This window comes from Narcine bancroftii, chromosome 8, assembly GCF_036971445.1.
Source record: "Narcine bancroftii isolate sNarBan1 chromosome 8, sNarBan1.hap1, whole genome shotgun sequence".
NCBI lineage: Eukaryota > Metazoa > Chordata > Chondrichthyes > Torpediniformes > Narcinidae > Narcine > Narcine bancroftii.
The window spans coordinates 107,461,262-107,474,300 of record NC_091476.1 but is presented as its reverse complement, the minus strand read 5'-3'; the positions used below and the strand labels follow the sequence as shown (position 1 = coordinate 107,474,300).

The following is a 13,039-nucleotide window of genomic DNA, read 5'->3' as shown; positions in this document are numbered from 1 at the left end:
CTGTGGAAGTCTTTGTGGATTAAAGCCTGTTGTACAGTCTTTATCTTTGTGTGTGTCTGATTCTGGCTAACAGTGCACCACACTCACAAATAGTTGAGTTGCTCAACCACTTTACAAACCATTGAGCTATGGGTTGAGTGTCATGGGACTGATCTTCCATTTGATAACTCTGTGGTCTCTGTTTCTGTTCCTGATTGGAATCTCATGGTTACCAACCTTGAACACAGTGGGGACAAAATGTCTCCCTACTGTAATGATAATGAGATTATTGTCGTATACATTATACAATGTATACATATACAGGTATTCCCTGATTTATAACATATTCAACTTATTTCTATCTGTACATATGACTGAAACCTTATTTAAAAAATAAAAAAATATATGTAAATATTAAAAAAATACACGTTTGGGGCAAAAATAGGGGCCTATCTATGGAAAATAGTATCTATGGCAGGGGTGGACAGCCATCCACGAGAGCTGGCTGGTGGCTACCACGCTGTATTTGACGAATGATAAAATGGATAACAGTGAGATTCCGACCTACGTCCATTTCGAGATACAACTGGTCGGTCAGAACGGAACACGGTCATAAGTTGAGGAATACTTGTACGTTATATGATGCACAATTATTCTTACTTGTGGCAGCTGAACAGGTACTTTGTTAAAAAAATCCAAACAATTAAATAACAATGACTAGAATACACTTAAAAGACAAGAATGATGGAGGAATTCAGCAGGTCTGGCAGTGTCCAGTCTTGGGTTTTTAACTACCATCATAGCTTTTGCAGACTCTCATCTTTCACAAAATAGTATAATTAACTGAATTAAGAAGAGCAAATCAATACAAACAAAAATAGACAATAAATATTCTCAGTTACCCAAGTGCACAAAGTAAGCAACTTCCAGGCAATCTTTTTGGGTTATTGGAGCAGCCCTGATTAGTGTAATAGGGGAGGTTCAAGAGCCTGTTAGATATTGCAAAAAAACTACTCCTAAACCTCAGTCAAGGACATGATGTTGCCAATTTGCACTGATTGGGATCTGCCGATGAGCAAGTCAAGTAACTATGCAGTCACAGAGGCATGAACAATGTCCCAGGTCATTTAGTTTGGCCATAGGTTTTGCAGGTATGGTGGTGTTGGACGCTGAGTTGCAGTCAATGAAGTAAGTGTTTCTGTGGTTCACATGATCAAACTTGTGCAGGGCTGGCAAGATGCCATCTGTCGTTGACCTGTTTTTATGATAGGTGAATTGAAGTGGGTCAGGATCCTTCCAGAGACAGGAGTTGGTTTGCTCCATAATCAACCTCTCAGAGCACTTCCTCACAGTAGATGTCAGTGCCACCAGCCACTAGTCCTTGAGGCATGCCATCTTGCACTTCTTGTCCACTGGAATTACAGTTGTCTTTTTGAAGCAAGAGGGAATCTCTGACCATTGTATTGGAAGGTTAAAGATGTCTGCAAAAAAACTCCAGCCAGTTGGCTTGCATACATAGGTTTTAAGGACGTGTACACCACCTGGGCCAGATGCTTTTCGATGATTTACCCCCCCCACCCCCCCGAAGATTCTGTTCACTTCAGCCTTAGAAACAGAGAGCACAGAGTTGCTGGGGTCTGTGGGGGCTAGCAAGGGTTCTTTATTGTTTTCACTTTTGAAGTGAGGATAGAAGGCATTGAGCTCATCCAGAAGAGACATATCACTGTTAATGGCTTGTTTTCACCAGACAGGAACTAATAGCAGCAAGTCCTTCCACAACTGGCAAGCATCTGTCTGACTCTCCAGCTTGGACCAGAAGTGTCTCTTTGTGTTGTACAGAATCGAAAATGGTGATGATCCTGCAGATGAATAGCTGGGTCAAGTTTATCGTCTGGGGCCAAGCAAGTAAAGGGTGTTATCATGATAATGAATATGCATGATATGTATTAACCTGACCGGAAGTCAGATGGTATGCATTGGAGATGGAAGGTGCAGGATGATGAAATAAGGGAAGCAGGAAAATAAAGACACTGAGATGTTCACCTGGTAAAGCATGTGGTGATGATGTTATTAATTTCACATTTCGGGCCACAAATGTGACATTGGCGACGAGGATACACATTTTGGATTTTGAATCGGTGGCTTTGAGCTGGAAGATTTTCTTCATGGCAGTCACAGGAGCTGAATTTCTAGCACTTCGAGGTGTTCCTCATTTTGACCCGACGGGTGATGCAAGCACTGTGAGGGTGAAGTGGAAGGCATGGCTGGAAGAATTTGAAGCCTACGCCGACAGTTGTGGCCTATTTCTCGATAGCAGTACGGCGGAACAGAAAGCGCAGCGGAGGGTGTTACTTCTCTTCACCGCAGGACCCGCAGTTCGGGAAACTTTTAAGACGCTTTCGAATACTGGAAGGAAGGAGGAATACCAGAAAGCCGTAGATGCATTGAATGCACACTATGTGGTGACACCGAATGCTACATTTCAATGCCATTTGTTTCGCAAAACAAAACAAGAAGATGGAGAAACGGTTGCCCAGTATATGACGAGATTGCGACAACTGGCTGTGGGATGCAATGACGTGGTAGCTGATTTGGACAACCAGTTATTGGATCAAGTTGTGCAGCACTGCAGATCAGACAAACTCAGAAGGCGACTGCTGTAAAAAGGGGGTGAGTTGAAACTTACCAATGCTTTAACAATGGCTGCTGCATTAGAGGCTGTTGAGGGGCAATTTCATACCATGAAACTGAAAGACAACTCAAGCCAGCCCAGTAAAGACAAAGTTGGTCAACAAGTAAATAGGCTCTCGCATAGCCATAGCCAGCCAAGAAATATGCCGACACATGACTTGGAGTGTTACAGATGTGGAAACAGAGGTCATTTTGGAAAGACCCATGCTACCCAGCAAAAGGCAAAGTTTGTAGAAAGTGTGGAGGTAAGGACCACTTTGCAAAGAAGTGCAAAAGCAAGTCAAATGCAAACCAGAATGGGAAGAGTACAGCTTCTAAGGGCAAAGCTTGGGGTAAAGGAAAGTATCCTGGAAAGAAAGGCACTATTCGCCTTATAGAAGGTGACCCAGAAAGTGACGATGATGATGACAACCAGGAAATACTATCAGTTTACATTGAATGATTTACATGATGAGAAGGTCCCAGTGATAATTGGTGGTGTGACAGTTCTGGTCATTGTAGACTCAGGCAGTGACAGTAATGTAATTGACCGACACTTATGGGAGAAATTGAAAAGAAAAAAGATCATTTGTACATCAAAGAAGTGTTCAAAGAAACTGTATCCACACACAGCAACCAAGCCATTGCAGACCATTGGATGTTTCACTGCGACTGTTGAAGCTGGTGACAAGTACACCGAAGCAGAGTTCGTTGTCATAGACGAGAGGGGAGAACCATTGCTGAGTAGACGCACGGCACAAGACCTGGCAATACTTCATATTGGAGCTCGTGTCAATTCAGTTCAGTCATACAAAGATATGAATCAAGAATTCCCCGCAGTTTTCCAGGGAGTAGGAAAGCTGAAAGGTCGACAACTAAAGCTAGCAGTGGACAAAACTGTCAAACCCAAGGTGCAACCAGTGTGCAGAACTCCATTTGGACTTCGTGGGAAAGTCGAGGCCAAAATCAAAGAGTTGATCGAGCAAGACATTATTCAACCTGTAGAACATTCAACACAATGAGTCAGTCCAGTAGTGATTGTGCCCAAACCAAATGGTGACATAAGACTGTGTGTTGATATGAGGATGGCCAATGAAGCTATAATTCGAGAACGACACCCCATACCAACAGTGGAGGAAGTATTTCAGGAGTTAACTACCAGTCAGGTGTTCTCAAAAATTGATTTAAAATTGGGCTATCATCAATTAGAGCTGGACCCAGAATCCAGGGACGTGACAACATTTGTGACTCACTGTGGGTTGTACCGGTACAAGAGACTATCGTTCGGCATCAATGCAGCTCCTGAGATCTACCAGTACGAAATCCATCGAGTGATTCAAGGCATTCCTGGAGTTGCCAACATTTCTGATGACATCATAGTCCATGCGGCTACAAAGGAAGAGCATGACAGACGTTTGAGGCATGTGCTATCCAGAAGACAGGGGGCAGGCCTTACCGTGAATGGAGACAAGTGCCAGTTTGGTGTCTCAGAGATGGACTTCATGGGACACAGGCTTACACGGGAAGGACTGAACCCAGCTGATGCCAAGGTGAAAGCTGTTGCAGATGCACGTGAACCCCAGAATGCAACGGAGATGAGGAGCTTCTTGGGATTGGTTAATTATTGCGCAAAGTTCATCCCTAACTTTGCTACACTGGCAGAACCATTGAGGAAACTAACCAGGAAAGGTGTACCATTCCATTTTGGCCTTGAGCAGAAGGAAGCATTCACAGCTCTGAAACAAAGTCTGACGAATGCCAGTACTCTTGGGTATTATGATACGGCTGCACCAACCAAAGTCATAGCGGATGCTAGTCCTGTTGGTTTAGGAGCCATGTTGGTCCAGATGCGTGTTGTGGGACCAAGAATCATTGCCTATGCCAGCAGATCTTTGACAGATGTGGAAAGGAGATATTCTCAGACAGAGAAAGAAGCACTCGGACTTCCATGGGCCTGCGAGAGATTCCATGCATATTTGTATGGCATTGAATTTGAACTCATCACGGACCATAAACCATTGGAGGTGATCTATGCCGCCAGGTCCAAACCGTGTGCCAGGATAGAACGATGGGTGCTCAGACTCCAACCGTACAAGTACAGAGTAGTTCATATTGCGGGGAAAGCAAACATTGCTGATCCGCTGTCCAGATTGTTGAAAGATGGATGCCCACAATCCAAGTCAGAATTGGGGACAGAAGCAGAGAGCTTTGTACACTTCATAGCTATTCAGTCGACACCGGAAGCTGTGACAACGAGGGAAGTCAAGAGAGAGTCCGAACATGACTCAGAACTCATGGAAGTTAGAGAATGTATCCAAAGTTGACAATGGGACAAGTGCATTCACAAGGCATATATTCCCATTAGAGATGAACTTTGTTGCATCGGGCAGTGTGTATTGAGGGGGTGTAGATTGGTGATACCACAGAGGTTGAGACCGAAGATCGTATCATTAGCTCATGAAGGACACCTAGGTATTGTTGGTACCCAAGCAAAACCTCAGGAGTAAAGTATGGTGGCCAGGTTGTGATAAAGACGCAGAGAAATTCGTCAAAACCTGCCATGGGTGTCAACTCACAAGTAGGAGTAATCCTCCAGAACCGATCCGGAGTACGCAACTCCCGACAGGACCGTGGATCGATGTAGCTGTTGATTTTCTCGGACCTTTACCAACTGGTGAGACAATCATGGTAGTTCTAGATTACCACAGCAGATACTATGAGTACTCTGTGATGAGGTCAATGACCACTGAAAAAACAATACAAGCATTGGCAGAGATCTTCGCGAGATATGGATTCCCTGTTACGCTATACTCTGACAATGGTCCACAGTTCATTTCAGAGACATTTGCTGAATACATGAGGACCACAGGTATCCACCATCATAAAGTAACTCCTAAATGGACGCAAGCCAATGGGGAAGTTGAGAGACAAAATCAGTCCATCGAAAAACGATTACGGATTGCTCATGCAGAAGGACAGAACTGGAGAGAAGCATTGCTATCCTCTGTAGCTGTCTATCGGGCAATGCCTCATGCAACCACAGGAAAAAGTCCAGCAGAAGTACTTTTTGGGAGGAAAATCCGCACAAAAATGCCCGAAATAAAGGAAATCTGGGACGACCAGGAGATGAGGGACCACGATGCTGAAAAGAAGGGAGCAGCAAAGCTGTATGCAGACTCGAGGCATGGGGCCAGGTACTCAGACATCATGTCTGGAGATAATGTTCTGGTGAGGCAAGAGAGTGGTGGTAAGCTTATTACCATCAACTCTACACTGTTGTATCCAGAAGCGGCAGTATGGTGACAGTCAAGTCTCCAGCTGGAGTCCTGTACAAAAGAAATGTGTCTGGTGTCAAAAAGTACCAATCCAGAGCGGCACCGAGTGAAGTGGTTGGAAATCCAGTACGAGTTGCTCAACCTGAGGGACCAGATGATGTTCCAGAGGTAGTTACCAGCAGAGTACCAGAAACACCAGAGGCCGCAGCGAGCAGTGTTTCCGGTGCTGAGGGTGAACAACCAAGTTGCCACAGTAGCACTGCAGGAAGGCCGAGACGGGACAGGAAACCACCTAAACGATATGAAGATTTTGTGCCATATTTCTAATCGTGCCCGCATTATCACGAAAGTGAAAGTTTGTGATAGTTGGAATGAGTTTCAATGAAGCGCAGTAATGTTACTCACCAAGGAAGAGAAATGATAATGGGAACATTTGGACAATGATTTGATCAATACATCATAAAGTACATGTATGAGTGCTGTATGAATTTCATTTTTGTTTAGTCGACTATTTGGCATTAAATAAAAAAAAACAAAAGTATTGGAATTTAAACATGTGAGGTGTATAAATTTAAATGTTTACATTTTGCATATGAGGTGAGCATTGTATTAGTATAATTACAGAAGAACAGTTGAGCTATTATATTACATTTGGTTATAACATGTTTATGTTACATTTTGTGAAGAGGGAATTTGAAGTTGTTTTTGTTTTGAATTTGAAGTTGTTTTGTTGGTTCAGAAGGCAGAAAAATGCTATTAATAGTGTTAAAGTGTTTACATTTAAACATAAAGATATAAAGTTTATTTCTGGTGAAAGGAGGGATGTCATGGTAATGAATATGCATGATATGTATTAACCTGACCGGAAGTCAGATGGTATGCACTGGAGGTGGAAGGTGCAGGATGATGAAATAAGGGAAGCAGGAAAATAAAGACACTGAGATGTTCAACTGGTAAAGCATGTGGTGATGATGTTATTAATTTCACATTTCGGGCCACAAATGTGACAGGTGTGTACTTGGTTAGGTACAGCAGGGATCGGAGTGGCTGGTGATTGGGGGACAGAATCACAGCAAGAACGAGCAGTCCAAGAGAGCAAGGAGAAAATAATAGCAGGGGAGTAGAAAATTAAGGAATGTTCCTCAGCAACAGGTCAGTGCTGAATGCAAGCACAGAGCTTCTTTAACACAGTAGCTGTACATCAATTGCCATTCTATCCAGCTTTCCTGTTGATTGCCAGGAAATAATTAGCCAAGTCTAACATAGTGAATGCATACACGGACAACACAAATGGGCACTTATTTAGAGACTGATTCAAGTGCCCTGTTTTTGCTTTTCCATCTCTAGAACAGGTTAAGTACAGAAAGAGGAAATGTTTCATGCTGATAACATCATGCTTCTTTTAAACTATAGTACGCCATGGGAATTGTGTACAAGAAAACTAGCTTTAATCTCAAATGGATGGACAAAATGCACGGAGGCTAAATACAATGGCCCCTCTCAGGCATGTTGTGGGATCATTATGTGCATTTAACCTGTTCTTGGTGAGCACAATATAAGCATCTTGTGGCTATCTCAGTCAGGCCTTATTCCTGATGTTCACATCCTCCACTGCACTCAGTACTGGTGCATGTCATTTACACCTACTGCCTGCTTATTCAACACTGCCAGGAGATTGCATGACATCCACCCTATTTCTTGTGAGACAAAGTGGTGCACAACCACACACAGCAGATGATAACCAGAGGAAAGTCTACATTTCCCACTCTCCACTGAAGGAGGAGATAGTGTTGGGGACAATTGAAAAGGCATGGATGAGGCAAGCCAGGCAGCAAGACTAAAAATGAGGGGAACCCTTTCGTTACAAGTATGAAGTGTGTTTAAGCCTGCTTGATCACATTGCCGTTCCTTGCCAAACTGAAAGGTAAAATATAAAGTGCATGTTTACACCACCTGGACTGGCCAGTCTTTTAGGTTGAAAACTACTTGCGATTGTCCTCCTGTAGTCCTGAGTGACAAGCAGGCATCTCCTATTGCTCTCTGTGCACCAATTGTTTACTGTGCTGTGACAGCAACAAGACTTCAACAGCTGAGGTCATGAATGATTTCTTACCACTGCCGTGATTTATTATTTTCTATCTCATTTGGAATATGACATTCCAGAAAAGCAAGATCACTAGTTAATGCTGATTTGGCTCACCTCAGCTCGGCTGAGCTTCTTCCATTGTCCTCAGTATCCCTGAGACGGAGAGGAGAGGGAAAAGAAAAATCAGCCACTGGAAATCTTCCGGAGTCCTGCCTTCTTTCCAATCACATCAACAAGATCAAATCATTGGACTTGATGCTGCACTGATACCTTTGCCTTAACTGGTAAGTTGTGGAGGGATATTCGTCTACCCAAGAACCCAGAGGCAACATAAGGGCTACAGGAGGAACTTAAAGGAGGTGAGTTTCACTCATTGATCATAAAGTTAAGGTCTGAGGAAAGTCTCTATCCAAACTTGTCTGAAGTTCCTTGCACATATCACTCTCTGCTTACTGACTGACACCGACACTCACTTAGGTAACCTTATGAAGAGAGGGAGGTAGTGCAGGGGTAAGGGAGTGCAGCGGAGAGAATCAGGTGGGGCTTGGGGTCAAACAGCTGAAGGGTGGTGAAGATGAATGTGGAACAGGCAAGATAGATGGATGTATGTGATAAAGGCCCATTTTGGAAGCTTGGAAACATGGGAAACTAGACGTTGGAATCGGAAGCAAAAAAACTAATTGTTGGAGGAACTTCATGGGTCGAGCAGCATTAACAATGGTGAAAGGAATTGTCTAGATTTCAGAATGTTAGCCAATATGGCTGAAGGGATTACAAAGATATTGGACAGAGGTAAAGGTGAGAATTTTAAATTTGAGTTGTTACCAAGGGGCAGAGTTAGAAAAAAAAAATTGGCTGTGTGTGTGTGTGTGTGTGTGTGTGTGTGTGTGTGTGTGTGTGTGTGTGTGTGTGTGTGTGTGTGTGAGAGAGAGAGTGAGAGAGAGAGAGATTCAGTCTGTCATTGTTAAACTGACGGGCAGGAGGATAGAATTGCTGCACTGAAATCCTGTTCTTTACTGTAGTGAGGTGTGCCTACAACCCTTTAACATTGATTCACTCAGAGCTATAAATTGTCAGAGACTTTAGGTCTCAACATGCCAATGAATTGGCAGCATAGACGAAGAAAATAAAAGCCTTGCCTTTCAGCGACATTCTAGATTTGCAAAGGAGAACGTGCAAGCTCACAGGGTGGAGCAGACAGGCACAGATCTGCTTGAGATACCAGCCCCTATCAACACAAGAATCACAACTGGAGCCCTGAAGCTGTCTGGGAATTCGATCACAATTCCCTTTGCACAATCATCAGTCTCCACTGAAAAGTGGGCCTGACATACACTACAAGGCACCATGTCATTCAACGTGAGCTCCATAGAGAAGCCCGCTTTTAATCTATTTGAAAAATCGGGTATGCAATGGCTACTGGTAGAGCAGAGGACTGGGAGATTTTTAAAGTTCAGCAGAAGAAGACTAAAAAGCTCCTAACAAGGGCGATAGTGAATACTGAGAGAAGGCTTGCATGCAGTATAAAAAGAAATAGTAAAGGTTTCTTTGCATATATAAATAGGAAGAGGGTGGCAAAGGTAAATGTGGGGCTTTGAGCAGATGAAGCTGGTAAATTCATAAAACTAGATAATGAAATGGTAGCTATTCCGAATAAATCTTTTGCATAAGTTTTCACCATGGAAGACATTGCTAATATACTGAAGACAGCAGATAGTCTCATTTCAAATAATTTCCAAAAGGAGGACATGCAGGTTCGGTGTCATTATAAATCTAATGGGGGAGCATTATGTTAACCATGGGGGGGGGGGGCACAAAATGACATTTGAAAATTCTCTCATTGGGGGGGTAGTTGCTTGGGGGAGCAGGTACTTCACCCGCCAAAAACCTCCATGAGCTACTGTCACACTTCCCCTCCCTCTGACGGACAACGGAACACACAAACGTTCATGCTTATATCATATGCTGAGGCTAGTCACACTAACTGACGTGCTCCCAATCACGCCAGAACTACACGCCTGTGCTAAATGTTCCCCTATCTGTGGGCCCACCGTGCTTGCGCTAACCAGCCTCAGTAAACTAACCTCCTGAGGATATGCCAGCTGGCCCGGGTACACCAATCCATCACATATGCACCAGCTGGCACTCGCGCATGAAGAAACATGGCTGCCACAGCCTATCGTCCCCAGGATGCTGCATTTAACCCCCTCCCTTGCCCTTTCTGCCCTACACCCCCAAATTGAAGACAAATTAACCTCCGGCTCAAGGAGGCGCTGGACAGAGGAGAGAGTGCTCAAAGGCCTAAAACCGGATATCTGGTCACCCTAGAGTAGCAGCTAGCAACCAGGGTTCAAATCCAGTGCAGTCTGTAAGGTGTTTGTACGTTCTCCCCATGTACGTGTAGCTTCCTCTGGGTGGTCCGGTTTCATCCCACTTTACAAAGATACAAGGGGCTAGTAGGTTACTTGGCCACTAGTGTGTATTTGGGAGGCACAGCCTCAGAGGCCGGCAGGGCCTGTTACTCTAAATTATAAATTAAATTAAACTATCAAAAATTCTAATTACAGGGATTAAGTACTGGAGAAACTCAGGGAGCTGAAAGTGAATGGGTCACCTGAATGAATGGATTGCACACCAGGGTTTAAAGAAAGTGGTGGCAGAGATAAGGGACCATTAGTGGAAATTTTTCATAATTCACTAAATTGGGAGGGTACCAGAAGATTGGAAAACAGTTGATGTGATTGTAAAAATAGAAAGGCAGAAGACAGGGAACTACAGATCAGTTAGTTATTGTTGACAAGGCGCATGATTCAAAAATCAAAGGGGAAATAGTTAATTATTTAGGTAAACTCAAAATAATTAAACCCAGTCAACGTGACTTTATGAGAGGTAACCCCTTTCAGAAGTAGCTTCATTCTGCCTACCTCAATGAATCCTTGAATCAGTCCCCAAGCTGTTTCTCTTACCTGGACATGTTGTCAGGTGAACAGGCAGAGTTGCCCGTGGAGATGCTGGTCTCCATGCTGTCTGAACTCTCCAAACTGAGTGTGTCGAAGGCATGTTCCATGTCGATTCCGTGCTGAGCGGAGAGAGGCTGAGAGTGGTGATGGAGGATGCTGTGGTGGATGAGGTGTGACTGTTGGTGCCCGGGAAGGTGGTAAGGCTGGCTCTGATGGACAAACGTCGGTGAGTGCTGGTTGTGTAGGGCATCCCATTGGCACTGGGCCTCGACTGCAGCCTTCTGCTTCAGCTCAGCTAGTCTCCGCTTCTGCTCTTCAATCACCTGGTGGCCTGTGAAAAATGTGTGTATATATGGAGTGAGGCACCGGAACCAGGACAGGGAGATGGAGCTAAAAAATGATATCTGATTATATAAATGGACTGCAGGGAAAGCCATGGAGCATGACAGCACAGAAACAGGACCTTCAGGCCATCTGGTCTGTGCCAAATGATTATTCTGCTTTGTCCTATTGAGTTGTTTCTCAGATGGAAAGTCTCCCCATTATCCAGAACAGCAGCAATTGACATTAAACCAGCAGCGAATTCTTTCAAATACTTCCAAAAGCATCATCAAACAAAATTCGTGTCACCCAAGAACAGCTGACAAAAATTAATTGGCTTTAAAACAAGGACAGAGAGGCATAGTTCAGGGTCCAGGCAGGTCATGACAACAGTGGAGTGATTATTAGCAGGAATGCTAAGTGGCCAGGACTGAGCTCAATTGTGGGGCTTGGGAAGGTTATAGACCTAGAATGGGGTGGGAGAGATGGAGAGAATCCGTGGATTGATTTGAAATTAAAGTTGAGAACAGCAAAGCAAGGTGGAATTTCTTGGATTTTTACTCTTGACCTGTAAAACTTTCGAAACCCTAAATATTACAGGACCACAATACAACCGTGAGTACAAGCAACTGCAGGACGACAGATTCACAGCCCACCGACATTCCTTCATGCAAACCCATCCGCTAACCTAGATTACAAAGCACACCACATCTTTCTTCCAATTCCAATCAGAATTCCTACCTCTTTTGTGTTCCAATCTGGATATCCCTATTGACTCTGCCCAGCACCAGAAAGGAGAGAGGAGTGCGAGAAGAGGAGTCAGAAGTTAGGAGTCCCGCCCGTTGAAAAGAGAAAAAGGAGCAGAAAGGAAATCGGCAAAAGAAAAAAAATACAGTAAGTACTTTTTGAAACAAGAGACTAGGAAATATATATATTAAAATTTACATCTCAAGCTAAGAATCAATTCGATGATTGTCGGGGTATTTATTTTCAAAGGACATGAGTCTGAAAATGCTGAATCTGGGGCAAAAAAGACAAACTGCTGGAGGAACTCAGCCGGTCAGGCAGCATCTGTGGAGGAACTCAGCAGGTCAGGCAGCATCTGTGGAGGCAAAGGGATACTTGGCCTTTTGTGCCGAGACCCTGCATCAGGATTATTTGTTCTGAAACCTGGTAAAGTATCCATCAAAGAATCTCTGCTGGATTGGTTACAAGCACAATATTGCTGAGTTGTCTTAAAATACAACATCTAAATTGTGGGGTGGCCAACCTTTTAATTTTTAATTTAGACATACAGCACAGTAACAGGCCATTTCAGCCCACAAGCATGTACCAGGGGTGTAAGTTAATTAAACTTTATGTAGCAAAGGTAAAGATACATAACCAATGTTGTGGGCTTGAGCCCTTCTTCAAGGTATGAACAAAATGTAGACAGGCACCTGAACAAAATGGTGGGAGGTAGGGGAAGGAGGAGGAGCACAGTTCCACAGACAGGAGGCAATAGTTGGATAAGGGAGGGAGGGCCCACCAGCAAACAGTGAGGGGGAAGTGGCTCTGTGCGTGGAGAGGGAAGGGGTGGAGAGCTGGAGGAAAGAAGACAGAGGCATGGGGAAGAGAGGGAGAATGGGGAGTGGGCTAGCAGAAACTGGAGGTCGATGTCAATGCCATCCAGTTGTTGAGAGCCAACACAGAAAATTAGGTATTGCTCCTCCAATTTAAGGGTGACCTTGGCTTGACAGTATATGAGG

The 13,039-nt window shown here is 44.0% G+C and overlaps 1 protein-coding gene and 2 long non-coding RNA genes across 20 annotated transcripts in view; 2 read left to right on the top strand and 1 right to left on the bottom strand.

Annotated features, from left to right (window-relative positions):
• phldb1b (pleckstrin homology-like domain, family B, member 1b) overlaps window positions 1–13,039 on the bottom strand; it is a 293,495-nt gene that overhangs the window by 33,335 nt on the left and 247,121 nt on the right. For 11 of the 18 annotated variants that reach the window (XR_011343351.1, XM_069894733.1, XM_069894724.1 and 8 more), the window contains 3 exons: window positions 12,033–12,068; window positions 10,977–11,301; window positions 8,125–8,163 (listed from right to left, as the gene is read on the bottom strand). Coding sequence is in view for 17 of the 18 variants with exons in the window: in XM_069894733.1 (XP_069750834.1) it covers window positions 8,125–8,163; window positions 10,977–11,301; window positions 12,033–12,068 (400 nt within the window). In the remaining variant the exon portion in view is untranslated. The remainder of the gene's footprint in view (window positions 1–8,124; window positions 8,164–10,976; window positions 11,302–12,032; window positions 12,069–13,039) is intronic. The other 7 variants (XM_069894730.1, XM_069894731.1, XM_069894741.1 and 4 more) reach the window with 3 other exon arrangements.
• Window positions 1,116–2,030, top strand: LOC138741835 (uncharacterized). Its single transcript, XR_011343804.1, has 2 exons — window positions 1,116–1,167; window positions 1,727–2,030. It is a non-coding gene; the product is annotated as an uncharacterized lncRNA (long non-coding RNA).
• LOC138741136 (uncharacterized) lies at window positions 8,131–12,396 on the top strand. The gene is made up of 3 exons (XR_011343352.1): window positions 8,131–8,369; window positions 11,892–12,185; window positions 12,288–12,396. It is a non-coding gene; the product is annotated as an uncharacterized lncRNA (long non-coding RNA).